At 38.7% G+C, this 21486-nt stretch overlaps 3 protein-coding genes, 1 long non-coding RNA gene and 2 other non-coding genes across 6 annotated transcripts; 4 read left to right on the top strand and 2 right to left on the bottom strand.

Moving 5' to 3' along the window:
• Nucleotides 1–23: 23 nt before the first annotated feature.
• On the bottom strand, nt 24–8205 carry LOC105392316 (poly(A) RNA polymerase, mitochondrial). The gene is made up of 7 exons (XM_048627408.1): nt 8047–8205; nt 7796–7971; nt 7263–7583; nt 6665–6793; nt 6159–6370; nt 1448–1680; nt 24–898 (listed from the first exon to the last, which is right to left on the bottom strand). Exons 1-7 carry the CDS (start codon nt 8156–8158, stop codon nt 276–278), a joined length of 1806 nt encoding a protein of 601 aa, XP_048483365.1. The 5' UTR covers nt 8159–8205; the 3' UTR covers nt 24–275.
• Nucleotides 2951–4275, bottom strand: LOC125489881. The gene is made up of 3 exons (XR_007267314.1): nt 4004–4275; nt 3728–3893; nt 2951–3425 (listed from the first exon to the last, which is right to left on the bottom strand). It is a non-coding gene; the product is annotated as an uncharacterized LOC125489881 (long non-coding RNA).
• Nucleotides 8206–8562: 357 nt separating the features above from the next.
• On the top strand, nt 8563–9456 carry LOC105392317 (ribosome-recycling factor, mitochondrial). Its single transcript, XM_011563921.3, has one exon. The coding sequence runs from the start codon at nt 8607–8609 to the stop codon at nt 9366–9368; it is 762 nt and encodes a 253-aa protein (XP_011562223.3). The 5' UTR covers nt 8563–8606; the 3' UTR covers nt 9369–9456.
• A 5751-nt stretch (nt 9457–15207) lies between these two features.
• Nucleotides 15208–17317, top strand: LOC105392318. The gene is made up of 3 exons (XM_048627486.1): nt 15208–15764; nt 16118–16256; nt 17292–17317. The coding sequence occupies exons 1-3, from the start codon at nt 15324–15326 to the stop codon at nt 17315–17317; spliced, it is 606 nt and encodes a 201-aa protein (XP_048483443.1). The 5' UTR covers nt 15208–15323.
• On the top strand, nt 17128–17200 carry Trnaf-gaa. The gene has a single exon. It is a non-coding gene; the product is annotated as a tRNA-Phe (tRNA).
• An 823-nt stretch (nt 17318–18140) lies between the features above and the next one.
• Trnat-cgu lies at nt 18141–18212 on the top strand. The gene has a single exon. It is a non-coding gene; the product is annotated as a tRNA-Thr (tRNA).
• The last annotated feature ends 3274 nt before the right edge of the window (nt 18213–21486 follow it).

A 21486-nucleotide genomic window follows, 5' to 3' on the forward strand; every position in this document is an offset into this window, starting at 1 on the left:
TATTTATTAAGTATAAACTTTTATATTTTATTTACAATTTCACGTATGCTCTCAAGTGTATAACAATATCTAATATAAATCAAACACAACAAAACTTTGGATCTTTCACTCAACGAACAGACATACAAAACTATTTGTATTTACAACACATACATACTTTTGAGGAATAGGTTCACCTAATTTGTTACTATTTTTATTATTAAACATCAGACTCGTATATAAAGCAGTGAGACATTTAAAACCTAACGCATCTTTTCCCACCACAACACCAAATCTCACGTCCATTTTTGTCTCCTAATCCTTCTCACCGCATTCGCGACTGACGAATTCTTGAATTTCCCATCACCTTTCTCTTTCTTATCACTGTTTTCCGCCACACTTTTCGTCGCTAATTTCTCCAGTTTACTCTTCAACTCGTTCTCTTCGGGCACACTATCGTCATCTTTGAACAAATCTTTCACTGAAACTAACCTCTGGGAATTCCCTACTCTTAGTAGCTTCTTCAATCCTCTGGACGTTTTCCTTTCGATTAAACACAGCAATCCCCAATCATCCGTCTTTTCCTCCATAGCTGTTTCTAACTGCCACGCGGCGTTTCTTACCTCCATCCGAATTCTCTCACACTCTTCATAACTTACATTTCTGCTAACATTCAATGTCTGTTCTAACGGATTCACTATGTACAAAGGTAGGCCGTTTGGTTTCCGCACGGCCGTGCCTTCGTTGATGGAAATGGCTTTGTCTTGGAAGTCGAATTGTGCGTAGAACTCGAAGAATTGGACCAATAGGGTCTCTAAAGAAGCGGTGTTCTGTGAGTACGTGTCTGGAGGTAGCTTGTTCATGTCTCGGAGGAATGTGCAGTTGAGGTTGTCTTCTGCTATTCTCACATCTTCTTTGCCTGCGGAAAAGTTGAAGAGTTAGTACAGGGACATAAGGCATGATAGCATAGCTTCAATTCAATTCAATTCAAAAATATTTTATTCATGTGAAGCTTACGACTAAGGTACATGCTTATGAGCCCCAAGCTAGAATGTAGCTTATGTGGGCAAACGCTCATATCAAGTTTCAATGTTATAAGTAATTTTAACAGTTAAATTATGTTATGTAGGTTTTAACTAAGATGTAGTTTAAGTTTAGCTGGACATATATTCTTTATAAGGATGGTCTTCTACCTTCAACATCCAAACACAAATAGCACAAAATTTTAGTCTCTTAAAATCAACAAGTTACAATGGCAATGGGCCGGCCATATCTACTGAAGAGCCGATGACCACTACAAAACAAACGAGCCATCTCAAGAAAACGACCTCAGGAAGGAAGTAAGTATGAGTATGGTCCTCAAGATGTAAGCATTTTGAGGACCATACTCAATACTTTACCTACCGCCTTTGGGACACAGGCGTGAGTAATATGTATGTAATGTATTATTCCCATCACTCCAACTCACCAGCCCTCTGCACCAAATACTTCAGCGGCGGCAAAACCACACCCTCCTTCGTCTTCTGTTGCAGAAAGAACAGCACCATCAGAGTGAGAGGGAAGTTGGTGATCCAGCGGCCCGGGTGCGGGCTCGTCAGACCAGCCGTGTGCGCCCAGCGACGGACCACGAAGGCGAGGGGCCGCACTCGAGGGTCCAACGAGCCGAAGAGCCAGAGAAGCTCGGACATGTAGACTCCTGACCTGTGGGGGTTGGGGGGGTTAGTTGTTAGTGGTAATGGCATGTGAATAGGACACTATTTGTATTCGAAATCACACAAATGCGGACATAGTTTATGATTTGATGCAGCACAAATTACTGAGTATGTACTTATTTATCATATAACATAATGCGGCCCGCAAAATAGTGTGCGATACTTCGTATAAAAATACATTTGCTATTTATTTAAAAAAAAAGAGAGTGTATAATGGTGATCGGTGGACGCTAACGCCATCTAGTGAGAATAATACAAAACCAATTCATTAACAGCATAGAATAACTAAGTACTAAAGAATGACAATCTCCTTAGCCCGATTGTAACTAGATAGTTTAGTTTTGAATCATCCGTAAGATGTCGTTAGTGGTAGAATTTTGTCGAAATCTTAAATTATTGCATAATCCATTTTGAAAGAAGACGTTGCGAGTTTACTTGCTAACGTAGTAGTACTAACGAATAATCACTAGATGGCAATAGTGAGCGCCATTAGTTGGGAACGTGTGATGTTTTCCACTTTACGTAAACCTATAAGTACCTACTATTAATAAAAAACTTACTTATAAAAAAAATATGCTCTTTTCAATAAAGATTTTTATATTATTGAACACTATTTTCCTTCCTATTATATTAGTAAAAAGTTACTTAGTCAATTGAAATGGAAACAATGAATATACCTAATATGTAAAATTACAAAAGGAACAAACAGCTTAAAACAGGAGGGTGATTCGTGTCACAAAAAACTCCTTCGTTTTCATCTCGTTTTCAGATTTTTACGAACGAGCTATGAAATTGCGATTCACATGGCACTAAAAACAAGCTACATAGTAAGATCGTTTCGAGATCGCAAAATGAATGAACGGAATGGAGAATGACGCGATTCATGTAATTTTTGTTGAACTTTTTGATATCGCTTATCTGTCATATTTTGACGTTTTAGCGATTTTAAACTTTCGAAGAAAAGGGTGAAATTGTTAGATCGTTTTCAGAAAAAATACTGCTAACAGTGAAATTGACCTTGTACGCATCTCTCCAAGATCTTCAAGCCATTTTTCAGCCGGACAGCCGTCCCTACGAGATACGTTTCCATCTTTACCGAATTCGTAATTTTCCTTTATATTAAGCTTGTATTAGTGATATTTATTTGATTGGTGTGGGTTTTGGCCTGAGGCCCTCGCAGAATGAGGAAGAATATTTTAACCGAAAGCATACACATTCCCCCAGTGTGCAAATTGTAAGTTAATGAATTAAACACATTGTAATGCATGTATATTTTATTTATTGATAGAACTAATAAATTCTATGAATTATCACAAATACTAAAAAAATATAGGTAGTAATTAGGTCCCTTTACCACTTAATAAAGCTACAGATAATGGCAATCAAAGATTAAAGTCTTATTATTTTTTTCATATTCTCTCCTATAGGTTGGCTGGTACAAAATGCTTTTAGCCTTTTGTATAATTATTAATACTTATATATACAATATTTTGTTAACAATTATTAAACTATTATTGTATATAGGAACTTAGGTAATCAGTAATCACAGGTGCTCCTCTGTTTGAATTGACGCATGAAGAAGAGGAAGAAGAGAGGCGTGAGGTCATTGAAGGCCAGGCGCATGCGCAGGGACGGGACGCGCAGCAGCCGCAGCAGCGCCGCGCGGACCGCGCGCTCCACGCCGGTCGCGGAGCCAGAGCTTCACTGGTCGCGCAACTGCGTCGCCGCTAAAATCTGTGGATATTCAATTTATAGTTAAAACATATACCTACAAAAATATTTTGTACTTATTCCGATATAAATTATGTATACGTATTATTTTCCTTTAAGTCTGGTCTTGATTGTTCCTTTCATTAGCCTAGAAAAGACAAAATGAAAAGTTCAGTATGATATTGTTCTAAAAAATTACAGACAGATACTAACAAAACTACGCTGTAACATAAATATTCAACACCAGTTTTCCTAAGACATTATTGGGGTAACAATGAAGTTAAATTCTATTCTATTATTTAGCCAAACATTTAGGAATAGCCTACCTTTTTCCATATGAGGAACCCCTCCTCAAGAATCCTCTCATTGACTGCAGCCTTTCTGTTCATTACTTCAGCTAATCAGCTATCATTGTGAGGGCTGAAGCCGTGGCCCTCTCACAACGCAGTTGCTCCTTCTGCTACTCAAGCACATCGGCTGCTGCTTGTGTTTCTAAAACAATTCAAAACAGAAATTGGATACATCGTAAATTACAATACCTTCTTGACTACAACCGGTAACATTTATATTTAAAAAAAATAGGTTAATACATTGATACTTACATGTCTCAGTCGTATTTCTCTAAGTAAGTTAAACTTCCTTTCTTCTTATTTTCCAAAAAAACTACGTTGACACGAAAATGAGCAAAGAAAATCAATGTTTTTATGGAGAAAACATGGCGGCTGTCAAAAGTGCCACAGGTTATGAATTTCTTCAACGTTGAATTAAAAAGCCGTTTCTTGATACTTGCTATCTACACTAATTCCAACAAAATATATTGTAGGAACAAAATTATTTAAAACAATTAGTGGTAGTATTTATTATTTTTGCATGGCAATTAAAAAATTATAGGTAGTTTCATTCATTTCACTCAAGCGATCCAAATACGAACTAGCGATATGAAAACGAGATCAAAGTATGTGTGTTATGAATCGCGTTTTTGAACATTGCGGATTTCATCTCGTAACTCGTTCGTATCGCTTTACAAATATTTCGGTTGAGATGTGAATCGCGCCCCGTAACGTAATAATGCTCGATGCGTAGGTAGGTTTGAAAAAACAATTTTTATGCGTTCTTTGGTTTCCTTGCGATGAAATGCTTTTATTTATGAATTAAATTATTACCCACTAATGTTCAGCAGTTAACGTGCGTTGGTTGTTGATGATAGTGATGATAACTAGGTACTTAATTTACCAAAATACATTAAGAGGGAAGTACAGCACTTAAAACGGAAAACTTTTTCTTTGAAAAAAGTCCATAAAAAAAGTAAGTATTTAGTTAGTGTAAAACGTTTTCTCCCAAAACCAGAATTTCATTCAGAAAAGTAGGTACTTACCTATTGTCAGTCGCGAGCTGCAGTATATCTCTGTCGCACCCGTGCCCGGGGCATGAGAGTACAAGCGATAGCAAATGTTTTCTTAAATACCTAACTATTTCGCTAGAATCGCAAAGGTATGTATGTATGTATACTCTCCTCTTAAGAAGGTACCTACTCGTTATTCTATGGTAATGAATAAGTAATATTTTCAACAAATGGTATCATAGAATAACGAGTAGGTACTAGTATAGTAAGTATAAGTACATCGATAAACCGTTTATTTCAGTTTCAGGTAAGAGCTAAAACAATGAGAAGGGTAAATTACTTTTCACTGTTACTGAGGTTAAACTTTGGCTAGTTATACTATTCTATGAAATAATAATCATTTTAGTCAACATATTTCTAAAAGTTAAGTGATAATCACTTTATATGCAATCAATTAAGAAATGCAAAAACCTTTTCTGTCGATTGTACTTTGAGATACGGAAAAAACACAAACAAAAATGAACCTTATCAAAATTATGAAATTCGGGGCGAATGTGACAGTTTTGTGGCGTGCTTTGGGTGAGGCCTATGGTCAGCAATGGACGTGCGTTGGCTGTTGATGTTGATGATGATGATAACTAAATACTTAATTTACCAAAATACATTAAGTAGGTACCTACTCGTTCTATGATACAATATTGACTCGATGGTGCGAGGGCGGCGACCGCGCACATAAGCGAGCAAAGTATACTTACGCTAGTTAACTTGACACCTGAAAAATGGTCCTATCCCTTTCACTCCATTCTATTATCACGTGAGAGTGAAAGAGACGGGTATAGGTAGCGGGTCTCAAGTTGACTCTCGTAGGTACGAGCAAAATAAATATCTTCTTACAAAGTTGACAATGATATAGTACCTAAGTAGGTACAGCATTATTTTGTTTCCATAAGTTTATGAGTGCAATATTTACCAAACTGCATGCACGTTAGATGAAGAGAATAATATTAAATTCAAAGATTTATATTTTATGCTTAAAATGCCATCTATTGGCCGTTTCCAATATTACGACCTCCATCGAATAGATAGATGTCATTGCATTCATCCATAGATAGTGGTGCCACCTAGAAACCGCTTAACGAAACGTATAGCGCCATCTGGAAACTGCTTAAATTTTCAAGCTTTTTTATGGCTACGATTCCGTACAATGACATTGTCATTCTGTAGTACTTAGTTATTCTATGATTAACAGTAACTATTTCCCATCATAAGACGCGATCCTTTACAAAACCCAATAAAATGGCTTGCTGAAAAGGATTCATCATCATCGGCCCGTAATCTTCCACTGCTAGCCACAGACTCTTCTCAAGCTCCACAACACATAAAATCCTAACCAATCACCACTCATATCTACTCACATATTATTATAGCACAGATCGCACTCCACATCAGTAAACTCGTGCGTGTACTTCACGATGGGCACCCGTGCGTTCAGTATCCTCGTGACTCGGCCGGCGCCCGGCACTCTCAGCTCGAGCAGCTCAGCCACTAGCTCCATGTGTCTCTGCCACGGGTTGCGACCGCCCTCGCATTTCTTCTCGTGGTAGACTAGACGCTTTTTTGGGTCGCTCTGGAAAGAAGTATGAGTTTATTTTCTGTGGCAAAAAAGGAACTAATTATGCTATACATACAATTTTATAGATAGAACACTAGTTCTTCTAACAAAAACCATCTTGGTTATGTTGTTTCTACTCCCTCTTGTATCTGTCTAAACTATTAATTAATTCATAGAAATACATATAATGCTAAGTAATCTGTATGCCAGAATAGAGGACAGAACGGCGTGGCGCATGCTTGTAAAGGCCTTCTGTACCACTGGGGTACCATAGGACAGCAACAACAAAAATTTGTATGCAATAATTACCATTTCCTCAGGCAGCACATTAGTCAGCACTAGATCTAGATCACAGCCCATTTTGCCAAAGCCATTCACTGAAGAACCAAATGGCCTGATTGCTATGTTGCTGTACAAACTTGCAAATATCACTTCTAGCTGAAACAACATCAACAATATTATGTATTTATTTACATCCATAAGTACACAGGCTGTTTGAAGGTAGATTAACTAGCAAATCTAGTAATATAACAAGGTGCACATAAGGAGCCACCATACATGTCTACCTAAGTCTGGTGAACCCTGCATCTAATCTGACTGGCTTATTTTCTTACAAAAGATACTACTTATGAGTACAAACCCTAAGTAGGAGTGTTTATCATCTAGATGCTCAAATCATCACAACCCATGATGTCCCCACTGCTGGGGCACGGGTCTCCTTCCAATAAAGAAAGGGTTTAGGCCTAGTCCACTACACTGGCCAAACGCTCAAAGATATAAGAAAAAAAATTATAACAGTGGAGGGAAAGGTCTTTATCTAAATTTTTCAATGGCAATATCCTAAATATTTCCTCATTGCTTTTTAACAAAACGGAGAAGATAAATTTGAGTAGATAAAATAACTAACCTGCCTAGCCACCATATACCTCAGTCGGACACCAACATCATTCAAGACAGTCTGATCATACAACATCTGTATCTGATCTGAAACTGAGGCACAGGTTGTTAACCCCTCAAACAGCTTGTCTTCGTTCACGGCTGCATTACCCTCCGTTATTGCTAAAGAGGTGTCCGGTGTGGTATACTTCTCCCGCTTGCCTTGGACAGCTCGGAACCACAGGAATGGTGACTGTAGTGACATAACATCCACATCTTTCTGATGGGCGCTGCATGTTTTTAAGACGTCTTTCAGGTTTTCTTCTGATGCAAACTCTATGAGCATGAAATGCTGGAAAGTGTATTTATTTAGTAAGCTACTGTAATCTCAGTATGGATGAATGATATAAGTAATGAAAATAGTCTAATAAGAATTATTTGGGGTGTATGATACAATAGTCATCTGATCAAAGGTTTATTGTGTGAAGAGAATTCATAGAGAATAGAGAAACTAGAACATTTTTGAGTTTTTCTATATGGATAAAAATAAAATAACAAATTTACCTCTCCAGAGGAATTGTTATAGTGATGAACGCCTTTTATATCAGAATATTCGGAGCAATAACCGTGTAATTCTTTGAACGAAGACTCTGAATTCACTTGGACGACCAAGCTCCGTCTCGCTTGAGCCCGTCTTTGAGCCGCAACTTCCTCAAAAGAAATAAATTTCCTTGGAACATCTAAAATAAAAACAACATAACCTTAAAATCCAGAACTAAAACATGAATTACAGTGTAACCTCGGTAAATAAATACCTGAATATTTTCTGACTAGTAAACATCTACATGTAGATACTGAATAATTTAATCGTTTCCTGAAAGAATGTAATTTTCCTAAATTTATTACAGTCTGAAAAATTACAGACATTTTTGAAAGGTTACTGTTGCCAGTTTGTTCAGAAACTATGATTGAAAACACAGATACAAAATTTACTTTCGGCGAGTCCGGAGACAAAATGTGTGTGGCTAAAGTGTGTGGTGTTTATAAAATGTGAGATGGTAAGTAGCAATAACTAGGTCCTTATTTGAAAAATCACAGGCCAAATTAATGCTAATTCGATTTTTTTTCCAGCTTCTGAAAAATGCAAGATTTTGTATTTTTACAGGAGATGCAGATGTATTTGAACGCAACTTTTCACGTTGTACGTTTAGTTTTTGCACCGAGTCAAATCAGCTTCCCAGCTGTCACCCACAGTCTGTAAACGTAGTGGCTACTTTCTGTATGATCAACGTCAAATAAGATTTATCTTGTGTGATGTGGGAAATTTAATAAAAATAGTGAGAAAAATAAAGTGTATTCATGAATAGACCTTAAAATGGCTTCAAGAATTCTGCAGCGGCTTACGCCGATCATACTCAATAACGTGCGGGCTCCCTGTTGTGGGATTCTTAAGAATACTAAAGTTGTTATTCTCAAACCAGTGGAGCCATTGACCTGCATAACTTACAGAAACTATGCCAAGAACAAAGACAGAGGAAAAGATAAAAAAGGCAAAGCAAAAGTTATTGTTAACGCAACCGAAATGTCTGAATTAATATCAGTGGATAAACTAAAAGACAGGTGTATGGCCTCTATAGACAAGATGAAAGATGATTTTGCGAAAAACCTGTCCCTCCGATCAACAACAGGTTCTATAGACTCGCTCATAGTGAAGTTCGAAGGCAAGGACTACGAGCTACAAGAATTAGCACAGATTGTTCGCAAGAATCCCAAAACTATTGTTATAAATTTTGCTTCGTTCCCGCAAGCCATACCTGATGCCCTAAAATCCATTCAAAACTCAGGGCTAAATTTAAACCCTCAACAGGATGGCACAACATTGTTTGTTCCTGTTCCCAAAGTTACCAAAGAGCATAGAGAGGCTTTAGCAAAGAATGCTAAAGCTCTTTACATTAAATGCAGAGATAACATTAAAGATGTACAGAATGACTATTTAAAGAAAGTAAAGAAAGCAGAAAGTGTTTCAGAAGATATGATATTCAGTGTTTCCAAGCAGATATCAGCAATGTGCGATGAATTTCAAAACAGTGCTAAAGCAGTATATGAAGCGAAGCATGAAGAACTTGTTGGAAAATAGAATCTTTGCATTTCTTAACATACCTGAACTATTTAACTGCATTTGCTTAAATAATTAATATTTAATAATATAGAATGTTTTACAATCATACTGCCTTTCTCTTGTTTTTAAAGACTCTTCTTTCTTGATTTGGTCTTATACAAATTAGTACCTAGTTAATTTTATTAAATAAAACATCAATCTTAGACATAACAGTATATGAACATGTGGCCTAAAGGTAATTTAATACACTTTAATAAATAAACTAAATTGTTTGCCAAGATCATGGACATTATATTTGTAGCAAAGATCTATTTTCAGGGGCGTATTTACCCTAGGGCTAAAAGGGCTACAGCCCGGGGCGGCAGGCGGCGAAGGGCGGCCGGTAGGCCGCCCTTTGACTTCAGGTTGGAGGATTAAAAAAGTACAGAACAATATTTTAGGACATAAGCCTAGAACGGCCCTGAGCCATCTTTCCAAATGTTAATTTCATGTCTTAAGAAATATGATTTAAAGTATGTGTTCGGTACCGACGAACACTTTAATAATTGTATGTGGGTAGGTTCTTATATTTGTATGTGGGTAGGTTCTTTTATTTTTGACAGTCTACTCAGTCGTTGGCATATATTTATCCAACAGTATGAAAGCCGCCTTCGTTCTTTTCTGAACCGGTGGAATAGTCTATTTTATTTCCGCCTAGGTAGGTATTTTCTTGAAGGAAATCTAAAGTTTTTTTTTGCCTAACTCAGTCGCCCGCCCTGCACAAGTTTATTTCTAAACGTTCTAAAATGTACTCGTCTATCCAGAAAAATCATTTTTTTTCTTCGGAAGATATCACTATGTATGCAAATCTATCACCACAATGTTCCTATACATATGTAGGTTGGTAGGTACTCTACACTTCTTCTTCTTTCGTGTCAGTGAACATGCGAATTTTTTAATTTGTTCAGATTCTTGATAGCATTCTGGTCGGCCTGGAGTAAGTCTTCCCGAGTGCAGGCGGAAGGGCACAGGGGGCAGGAGAGTACATGCTCCATAGTCAGGGGGGCGGTACCACAGTCGCATAGGTAGGTTGGCAACGGTATAGCCTCACTTGCAAAAAATGTCCTTGCAGCAGCCTAACCCTGCTCGCAACCGATTTAGAGTCTTCCAAATGTGCCAGGGGAGACTGATACCGGGAGCAAGTTTTTCCTCAAGAGGTAGAAAAGGATCCTGGGGCTGCTTTTCCTACCAGAGCCTTAGCCTTGCGTTTTGTGGGTTTTCATCCGTTAAGGACACCTTACTATTTAGAAATACTCTGCGGCTCTTAAGGCGGGAAGGTGCGGCAGTGAGTAAAGTGGATGTCTGGAGTCGCATTCTTGTTTGCCTTTCTCAACAGAACATGCCACTTTTCGCCGTATGCTAGGGGGTGCTATCCCAGCCAGAGAGTAGAGTTTGTAGAGCGGTGTCGGTTTGAGGCATCCCGTTACAATACGAACTGTGTAAATCTACTTCTCTAGCATGCGCGGACCTTGCCCATATCATCATAAGCCAATAATCATCCACTGCTGGACATAGGCCTCTCCCAAGGAGCGCCACAACACTCGGTCCTCGGCCTTCCTCATCCAACCACTACCGGCTCTACCCTCCTAAGGTCGTCAGTCCAGCGGGCAGGAGGGCGTCCCACGCTGTGTTTGCCTGTTCGTGGTCTCCACTCGAGAGCTCGTCTACCCCAACGCTTATCGGTTCTTCGGCAGATATGACCAGCCCACTGCCACTTCAGCTTGCATATTTTGACAGCTATGTCGGTAACCTTAGTCCTCTGACGGATAACCTCATTTCTGATACGATCCATCAGAGAAACCCCAAGCATAGCTCTCTCCATAGCACGCTGAGCGACTTTAAATCGGTGGACCAGTGCTACCGTCAGTGTCCACGTCTTTGCACCATACGTCATCACTGACAGGACGCACTGGTTGAAGACTTTTGTCTTCAGGCTCTGAGGAATGGCCGAGGAGAATATGTGACGAAGTTTCCCGAATGCAGCCCAACCCAGTTGGATGCGCCTTGCAGCCTCCTTGTCGAAGTTGCTTCTGGTTAACTCGTCTTACTTTTGGGCAAGACGGTTCGTGATAACCCTAGCCGAATAGTCTGCCCGAGGTAGACATATTCTTGCACAAATTCGATTGTTGCCTCACCAAAGGCGACCGGCTCCGGTTTAATGTGAGCATTGTACATGACTTTCGTCTTGTCCAAGTTCATACCGAGGCCTACACGTCGGGAAGCAGCATTTAGGCCACTTAGCATCCAGCTGAGTTCCTGCAGAGATTCTGCCATAATAACGATGTCGTCCGCGAAGCGGAGGTGTGACATGTACTCGTTATTTATACATATGCCATGTCCTTTCCAGTCCAACGTCTTAAAGACATCTTCCAATTGGTGAACAGTTTCGGAGATATCACATCCCCCTGTCTCACTCCACGTTGCAGTTGGATATGTCTTGTCTTGTGGTCCTGTACTTGGACCGTCATAGTAGCGGCATTGTACAGACATCTCAACACCTCGATATAGCGCCAATCGATTTGGCATCTCTGCAAGGATTCCAAAACTGCCCGGGTCTCGATGGAGTCGAAGGCTTTTTCATAGTCCACAAAGGCTAGACACAGAGGCTGAGTATACTCTTCGGTCTTCTGTATAATCTGCCTTATCTGCCTTACAGCCTGCTCTGCGGGCTGAAACTCGTCTTACTTTTGGGCAAGACGGTTCCTGATAACCCTTGAGAACAGCTTATATACATGCCTTAAAAGCGAGATCGGTCTTTCTATAGTTCTTCAGAAGGGTTCTGTCACCCTTCTTAAAGAACAATACCACGACGCTCTCAGACCATGCCACCGGTGTACTCCGGTGTAATGCCATTGTGAAGAACCGAATTGAAGAGCCTCTGGAGCTGTTCGAGGATTGCAATACCTCCAGCTTTCAGAAGCTCTGTAGTAATTCCGTCTTCACCCGGAGCCTTGTTGTTTTTAAGCTGCTCAAGGGCTATCCTAATCTCGCCTATGTCGACGTTAGGGATGTCGTCAGTGTAGTGGCGTATTAGTGGCGCTCTGGAATCGGTGAGCTGAGCCACAGACTTCTGCGCGTGTGAAGCATAAAGTTGTCCGTAAAAACCTTCGATTTCGGCAAGAACCTCCGGCTTAGAGGCAACGTTATTACCATCTGTAGACCTCAACTTCGTCAAGTGGCTTCTCCCAAGGTGCTGAACGAAGACTTTTCAACCCCGATTTTGCTCAATTGCTGCTTCTATGGCGCGTGTGTTGGAGCGACGGAGATCTTTTCGTATCAGTTTCTTTATACGCTTGTTGAGTACCCGTAGTTCTGACGAAGTGTCACCTGCCGATGGAAATTCGCGTCTCTGCCTTATAAGCTCGAGTGTCTCGCTTGAAAGTTTAGACTCCTTGCTTTTGCTTCTCATGCTAAAATGTCTGTGGCCCACCTCACGAAGAGCCTTCACTATTTGGCTTGTATCCGCGTCAATATCCGTAGTGGGTTCCAGCGATTCGAATCGGCTCTGTAGTTCTCTCTGGAAGCTGGTGTTGTCAGCTCAAACTTGGTGCAGTGTGGGACGAAGGGTCGACTTCACCAGACGTCTCTTCTCCAGCTTGAAGTTAATATTCAGAGTACCTCGGAGAAGTCGGTGATCACTCCCAGTTTTAAACCTATTGATCACTGAGACATCGCGTCAATATCCGTAGTGGGTTCCAGCGATTCGAATCGGCTCTGTAGTTCTCTCTGGAAGCTGGTGTTGTCAGCTCAAACTTGGTGCAGTGTGGGACGAAGGGTCGACTTCACCAGACGTCTCTTCTCCAGCTTGAAGTTAATATTCAGAGTACCTCGGAGAAGTCGGTGATCACTCCCAGTTTTAAACCTATTGATCACTGAGACATCTCTGAATATGTGCCGCTTGTCAGTCATAATGAAGTCGATTTTGTTTTTGGTCCTACCATCGTTGCTTGCCCATGTCCACTTCCTCTGGGGCTGTTTCTCAAAGAAAGAATTCATCAAGTACAGCCCCTCCCCTATCCAGGATCACTCCGAGGTATTTAGGTGACGAGCAGTGCTGGATTTTTTAAGTATGAAAGCCGGCCTTTATTATTTTTTGTGGGTGGAATGTAAATTTTTTTCCGCCTCTGTATTTTTTAAGCAAATCAAAAGAAAAAAAAATCCCTCACTCAGTCGCCAAATTTTATTTCTAAACGTTCTAAAATGTACCTGTCCAAAAAAATATTTTTTTTTGTTCGGAAGATATCATTATCTATGCAAATCTATCACCACAATGTTCTTATACATATGTAGGTCGATAGGTACTTTACACTGACTGCTCTTTTTGTTTTCTTTCATTCCTTGATGGGGCGGAAAACTACAGGAGCCCAGGGCGCGCAATCTTTAAATACGCCCCTGTCTATTTTATATGAATACAACAAAAGTATACCTATATAAAATAAAGCGAGTACCAGTTTATAATATATACCTACCTACAGGCTTATATCATAGTAATATTTTAAAAGCACCAATATTACTGTAGAGTATAAGTAATTTTAGGTACAGTGAAACTATTAATTCATGAAATTAATGTTTGAGGAACTAAAATTTTCAGGAGCCTGGCACCATTAGAAAAGAAACATAAAAGTCATAACAATTGTTTATGGTAGTTGGCGGTTGGCTGTTTTTTCAATTTTCTTATTAATTATTAGGATAATCTAGATAAAAACAACTACGCTACGCTTCTTTGCAATTAGGAAGAAGAAGAAAAATATTCGTAGTCAAGCTAGGGAAGTTGTTTATCGAGTTTATTTACAATGTTTTGCGGAACATGAAGCTGGACACATTTTGTCGAATTTGGAGGATGTTTACGCTCGTACAGCGTCTATGACGGGTATGTAACAGTGTACAAATTGTAATAATTCATTTTTTATCAGTACCAAAGCTTCATTTATCGATAAACCTAGGTTTAGAGCCCAAGTCGAACATTGTCTACATACCGCTGGTTGTAGGTTTGGGCTGGTTTAAGTTGAGTCTAACCATAACATTTTGATACTTGAAGTTATATTTTTTGTTTACTTACTAAATTCTCATTCTGTAACTCTGTTTTTCTTAACTTAAGGGTAGTTTCAAATAAGTATTTTTATTTTATTTTATAGGAGTATCGGACAGTACCCTCTGGCATATTGCAAAAGAGGGCTCTATAATGAAATATTTCTAACTCCTGGAAGAAACAGAACAGGCCGTCTAAAAAGAGAAATTGATGATTTTAATATGTGTGTGCCCTTCGTCAACAAATCCGGATATTTTATACCGTTGTAATAACGTTATATAAATAAATATTTATTGGTTTCACTATTAGCCTACATATTAACACCTTCTTCTAGCTTTAATAATGAGCTTTTTTGTGGATGGTAAGTTGTTTTTAAATACAGAAATAGGGTAGGTAGTCACAGGCAAAATTTCAAGTATCAAAGTCAGTTTTGTTTCGCTATATAGGGTTGCTACATGAAAGATGGCTGCGCCCTCATTTAATTTCAGGACTTTATAGTTTCACTGTATTTGTTGGTCCTCGTTGGAGATGCTTTTATTTAAGCTCGCGCAGGCTTTGGCATCAGGAATATAAGGATTCAGTTGTATCAATGACACTACTGATGTATTAGTTCATCAAGACCACTACAGCTGCTTGGGATAATTTTGGCGTTATCTTATAACTAAACTAAGTGCTTTCTCCTACAGTTATCTTTATTTAATTTTGTTATATTTTCCCTTAGAATAAGGATTATATTTGAATATTATAATTTTGTGCTAAGGCAATGTGCATTGTGCAGAAACAAAACGTTTATTAACGGATGTCCGTTTATTATTTGACAGCTGTCATTGTCATTTCAGTTGAATTTGTGGCGTTTAGTATCAAAACAAACAAACGATTTGTTTTCAAACATATTTTCTCCAATTATGGATAGAAACAAGCTTAAGCCGACGAAAAAATACGACAGGGTGATGCCTCGCGTGTACAGCGATTCGCATTTGAGTTTAAATTCGCAGTCTTTTGTCACACGCCACGAGAAAAGTCCATCTAAAGTTGGCGGCAAACCTTCCACATCCAACGTTAGTTCTAGTATTTTCAGTGAGTTACCGGTGGTTTTGAACGACTATAATCCCGTTGAGCATGTGAAGAAGGTGATGACGCCGCGTGTAGTGAAGCCACGGAAGACTGTGAAGTCTTTAGATCCTTGTTTGTCGCCTGTAAAGCCGCGTGTGTTTGCGCGACCGAGGGTCAGTCACAGGCCTCCCAACTCGGCTCCCTCTCTGCCTCGGAGGGACACGGAGGGCTGGTCGGACGCCCTCCGCCAGTGCCACTCCAGCCACTCACAGACTCAGCTCCATGAATTGAAGGTTTGTTAAATGTTCTGTTGTTTTTACCAAATATCTAGTTTTTACTTAGAAAGATTATGTAAGCACTGCTTAGCTAAGTACTTATTCAGTACATAGGCCCATTTTTGGTCCCTGTTGGTTGTCCCTCTTACAATGGGCCATATTTCACTTGCACTAATTAGGTATTGGTAATTTTATGGTGACCTAGCTAGGAGTAGGGACCATATAAATATATGTATATCTATTGTATGGTAAAATAAGTACAGTCTGAGACAAAAGAACCTGGTAGCAATTTCTCTCTAAGAGAGGTTAAACTTGTATTGTATAGTTCAGTTCAATGGTCCCCTAACAATATTTCCATAAATTATTTTCAGAGTGAAATCCAGTCATTCCGGGAGACAGAGAGGTTTCAGGCACTGAAAGCCAAGCTCTATGAGAGCTGCGGAGTGGTGCTCAATGACGATGGCCAGCTGTGTGAGGACAAGTCCGTGCAGGTGGACTTAGAAGAAAAAGGTAAGTTTATGAAATTAGGTATTTTATACATTGTAAAATGGCATATTTCCTAAAAAACTAACAACTCCTCAATCAGAAATGGCTCTTATAGTAATTACTTCAATGTTGAAGAATGAGATATAATTTAAATTGTAAAATTTTACTCTGTTGAAGATTGCAGTTACTACATACAACATACTTTTTTCAAATTATGATCATTATTTCAAATGTTAAGATTTAAACCAACTATGAATACTCATATACTCCTTTCCTCAAAGCACAAAAGCTAAAGTTATAATTTGTTGGAAATAGACGCATTAGAATAGAAGATATTTGGGTATAATATGATTGTCTACAAATGTGAATGTAATGGCAATAGCTAGGGTATTCAGATTACAAGTAAAGTTTACATGTTTAATAAGAGACAAAATATTCTGTGGATTTATTTTATTTGTTAGTTTGTAGTAAAAAATCTAAATTGAGTCAGCTAAATAAGCCAAGGCATTCTCCTTGGCACCCTAGCAAGCAATGAAGAGAACATTTCAACTAGTTCACAGTTGACTTAATAGATGGCGCTGTTGTGAAATATAAGATAAATCATAAGGTTTGAAAAATACTCACCTAAAAAATCACATGGCTCATATTTGGAGATACTTACACGAAAATAATAGTTACGACATTACGAAATTGTTTATATCTAATTGTAAATTATGTAATCATATCAGTCAGATTACCATTCGTTGCTGGCTACCCAATATAATCTGGATAATCCTTTCCTGATAAAATCGTAGTTTCTGAGATTGTATTTTGTCACTGACATCCACCAAATTAACATGGTGAAGAAAAGCTGGTACATGGAATGTGTACACCTTATTGCGACATGTAACCATCTGCCGAAATAGCTCAGTTGGGAGAGCGTTAGACTGAAGATCTAAAGGTCCCTGGTTCGATCCCGGGTTTCGGCAATCCTTTTGTAATTTTAAGTATGGTTTATGCTAGTTAGTGTTTGTGTGTAATAAATAAGCAATTAAAATAATATATTTTTTCTTGTTTCAGTTGAGCGTCCCACAGATACAAGGTAAGCAATCGATGTACTTAATTTAAAAAATATTTATCATCATCGACCAACACAACAAACTATGGAAATACCTTTCACATGTCGGTACACTGTAGGATATCTATCTAGCACCACTAGACTGCCCTTATTCAACGTAATACATCCAGTACCCTCTAGTCTACCTTTTATAGGATCTACTATCCAGTAGGCGTATCACACACGCTACGTTTGCCAGTTCATGGCAGCCGCGGCCACCGCTCTATGTAGAACATTAAATAAAATAGTGCATTAGTAACTCAGGCTTAGGGTTGGGTGGGGCCTTGCCTATGCAGTGCTAGTTATTAACCTATTAACCTAGGGGTTAAACCCTAATACATTATTTCGTCTGCAGAGGCCCTGTAGAGATCTTAGTGTGCGGTAAAAGTAATGTTTATTATTATAAGTTTTCATGGATTACTATGATTGGTATACTTCGTATTTTCCGTAAGTACCTATGCTTACCTTATCCTTATTTACGGTCGATGTAAGTAGGTATCTATCTACTACGCAGCAGAAAGCAAGCACGTTCATATAAAATGTCTATTACATTGCAATACCTATATCTCTTGTTTACTTTGTCGATATTCGATAACCAATATTATTGTCAATAGGCTTATCAACGAAGATAATTAGGTAGTTACTTATCTATAACTTCACTTTTTAATTCGCATAAATAACTACGCAGTTTTACAACGAATGGCTACTACATTATACCCATCTCTTTCACACGTTATCTCTTTCGCACTCATGCGGCGTATGACGAGACTGGCTTACAGCAAGGGATCCACTATTTGGCGGGGTCTCCCATCGCCTCTTTAGCTCAGTGGTAGAGCACTGGTCTCGTAAACCAGGGGTCGTGAGTTCAATCCTCACAGGAGGCATCAAGGAATATCTTTTTGTTTTATATTCTTTAGACATAGGAATGTTCGGTGGTTTCCTTTTACAGTCAGTTAACCACTATACCCAATCTTTATAAATAACTTTGCGTATTTGTTAAGTCTAAAGTTAGAAAGCCAGGAATGGCTAATAAAATAATAAATTATACCGTTGTGTTTGATTTAATGAAAGCCCAAAGGCCAATTAATTGTATTCTACCTGTGGTAGACCTACTACTTCACCTGTAGCAGATACTATATTATTGAAATGTTCTTGAAAAAATATTTGTAAATTGTGTGATTTTTTTAGCACCTACTGTAAAAATCCATTTAGGTACTCTTACAATTTTGTTCTAAATGTAAGTACTTTACCTGAAATTTCATGCAATTCAAAATAAATTAACACTTGTTCTTAACATCCTACAGAGCTATCCCTGTATAGTGCCACAATCTTATCTGTTCCGGTGGCGACATCGCTGTGATCGAATCCAGTGTTGCTTTCGATTAAATTTTGCCTATTTCTGGTTTAAACGACAATGCATTTCTGCTATTACCTATTGTAATAATTAGGTACATTCATAAGTATAGTACTATAGATAAATCAAAATAAATGAAAGTGGATATAATATATCAAACGACATTTGTTTCAGTGTAGTTCTGATTATGTTCTGCTTCTGATATAGGAGATTAAATCTAGATTACAATGCTATAGGTAATATATGTGGGTCGTGGGAATAACGAGATAAATAGACTTAAAAAAAACAATTAATTAAGTATTATTATTATTATTTTTGAACACTTTATTTTACATTTTCTAAAGTAACAAGAAACAATAGCATACAATTAATATAAATTCAGACAGTGTGCAAAGATCTAATACATCATCATCATCTTGACCCATCACGTACCCACTGCTGGGGCACGGGTCTCCTTCCAAAGTAGGGCATGCAATACCGGAACTATTTTCAATACCGGTATTGAGTTCCGGTATTACAACTCAATACCGGGATCCCGGTATTAATACCGGTATTAGACTTTCGTGCAATAAATTGAATATTTTGTGTTTAAAGTTCGTATAGGTCAAAATAAACCAAGAAGATGCAATAAAATTATGTATTTTGTAATAGATTTTAACGAGAATTGAGTATTTGGGTTAAAGTTTAGAATAAATTATTTTTATTAAATCTGGTGTCCGTTTATGCATGGACAACAGTAGATTTTCAACGGCCCAAAACTGCATTAAACGGTTGGAAACAAGTGCGCCTTCATAGTATATAGGAACACAAGGCTAACTATATCTTAATCGCTTCATTTACAGCCTAAAAAAGTCCGATTCCGGTATTACTTCAATACCGGTATTAACTTTCAATACCGGTATTGAAAAAGCGTGAATTTTGTCCCGAATACCGGTATTACGCGATACCGGTATTACGGTATTGCATGCCCTATTCCAAAGGCTAATTGCCAAAAAGCAATTTCTTTCAGCCAACTCTTGATTGGTTGGGAAAACAATGACATGTCATAAATCATCATTATTTCGTCTAAAATCGCTGCAGGTGCGCGAAATTCTTCTTGGTATACTGCCTAAGATTTAAAGTATCATGTCATGTCATCACACCTGTAATCAAAGAAAAATAAAGATTATATAAATTTCATCACGAGTATCATCACGACTCATCCCGTCCCCACTGCTGGGGCACGGGCCTCTCTGGAAAATATTACATAAAATTACATGGAGTATATGGGTAAAATTATTCGTCATATTTGGCAACACTAACCTGTAGCCGCTGCAACTCGTTCTTCCAATTTTTCAAACGGAATTAAAGGCGAATGAATACGTTATTCTTCCTGCATAAAAGCCAATATATATAGTACTACTTTTCTTGCATTACATTACAGCGCTTTTGGTAGTATTTCACCCAGAAAATCACAAAATAAATTAAATAACAACAATTGATATTGACAACTCAAATAACGCACAGAGTATGAAATGACGTTTGACAATGACGTTTCGTTAGTTGCACATTTTGACCACCGGAACAGATAAGATTGTGGCACTATAGACCTCTGGTTCCGTTAGAACCGTTAATTCCCGTTACATCCTTCTGTCCCGTTGCCTTCCCACGCGTGACGGCCAATCAGCATGTGGCGTTCCCGTTCCAAATTTGAAATTTGAAATTCGATCTTGAGATAGAGGTGCACCTTTTGTCGCCATACGGCCAAGGTGCGAATAAAGTGTGGGAGAAAAGTAGGTTGGTAGGTTATACTTGTGTGTGTTTTTTTTATCCGAAGAAGGCTCGTCTGTGAAATTAATGACGTACTTTTTAGGAGATGTTTTTTTTGTCTAGTGTCGGGTGTCGGTAGACAAGGCCACCTTCCCTTTGCTCTAGCATTGTAATATTCCAACTTTTTCTGGGCTGGTTACTCTAAATGTGTTCATATACAAAAAAAGGAAGCTGGATTGGAAGCGCGACTGTTGCCTTATCGTGGGAACCCCTCCGGTTGACAAGGAAAAAGAGTTTTGGCGCTCCATTGGGGAGGCATTGTCTTGCTGAATGGATTTTTAATATGATTATTGATAACTGATAAATCGCCGTGATAAATAATTTTCATTTTCACTTACTTATCGATCACCGAGCCTCAAATTTAACTGAGATTCTAAAATTACCATACATGTTATATTGGTTTCGTTTATTATGAAATTATAATACAAACATATATCTGAGCTATACATACCTACATATATATTCGTCAGCATAATTACAGTCATTCGTTTGAAATTTCCCATCTACCACCCGCGCGGAGAAACTAACCAGCACCGGATACATCACAAACAGCAAATAACTCACAAAACACATTCCCAATTAATCGTTGGAACAAAACAAATCGACCGGGGATCGATTACGAGGTACAAAATGGCGGTCGTAACCGTCGTGACGTCACATCCGGTTCCCGTGCGCGTGCGCTGGCGACGCTCCAGCGGCTCTGCCATTGGCTGACGAAATACCAAGTTCCGGAGAGCTGTCAAGCGATTGGCTCGTTTAATGTAACGAGATAGAGTCGTGGTTATCGCAGCAGTGTGCTAAAATAATGCTGTCGTAAAGCTAGAGTAGACCACCAGAGCGGGCTATTCCGGGACTTGGAGTTTACCAACATGGCGCCCGAACTTCAATACTTCCTTATTAAGTACATGCAAGTACAAGGATTTAATACGCAATTGCTAAGAACACTTCTAAGCACCTCCAACCCATTGATAATAATGGGGCGCTGTTGGTTCCGG

The sequence above is a fragment of the Plutella xylostella genome, chromosome 18, assembly GCF_932276165.1.
Source record: "Plutella xylostella chromosome 18, ilPluXylo3.1, whole genome shotgun sequence".
NCBI classification, from domain to species: domain Eukaryota; kingdom Metazoa; phylum Arthropoda; class Insecta; order Lepidoptera; family Plutellidae; genus Plutella; species Plutella xylostella.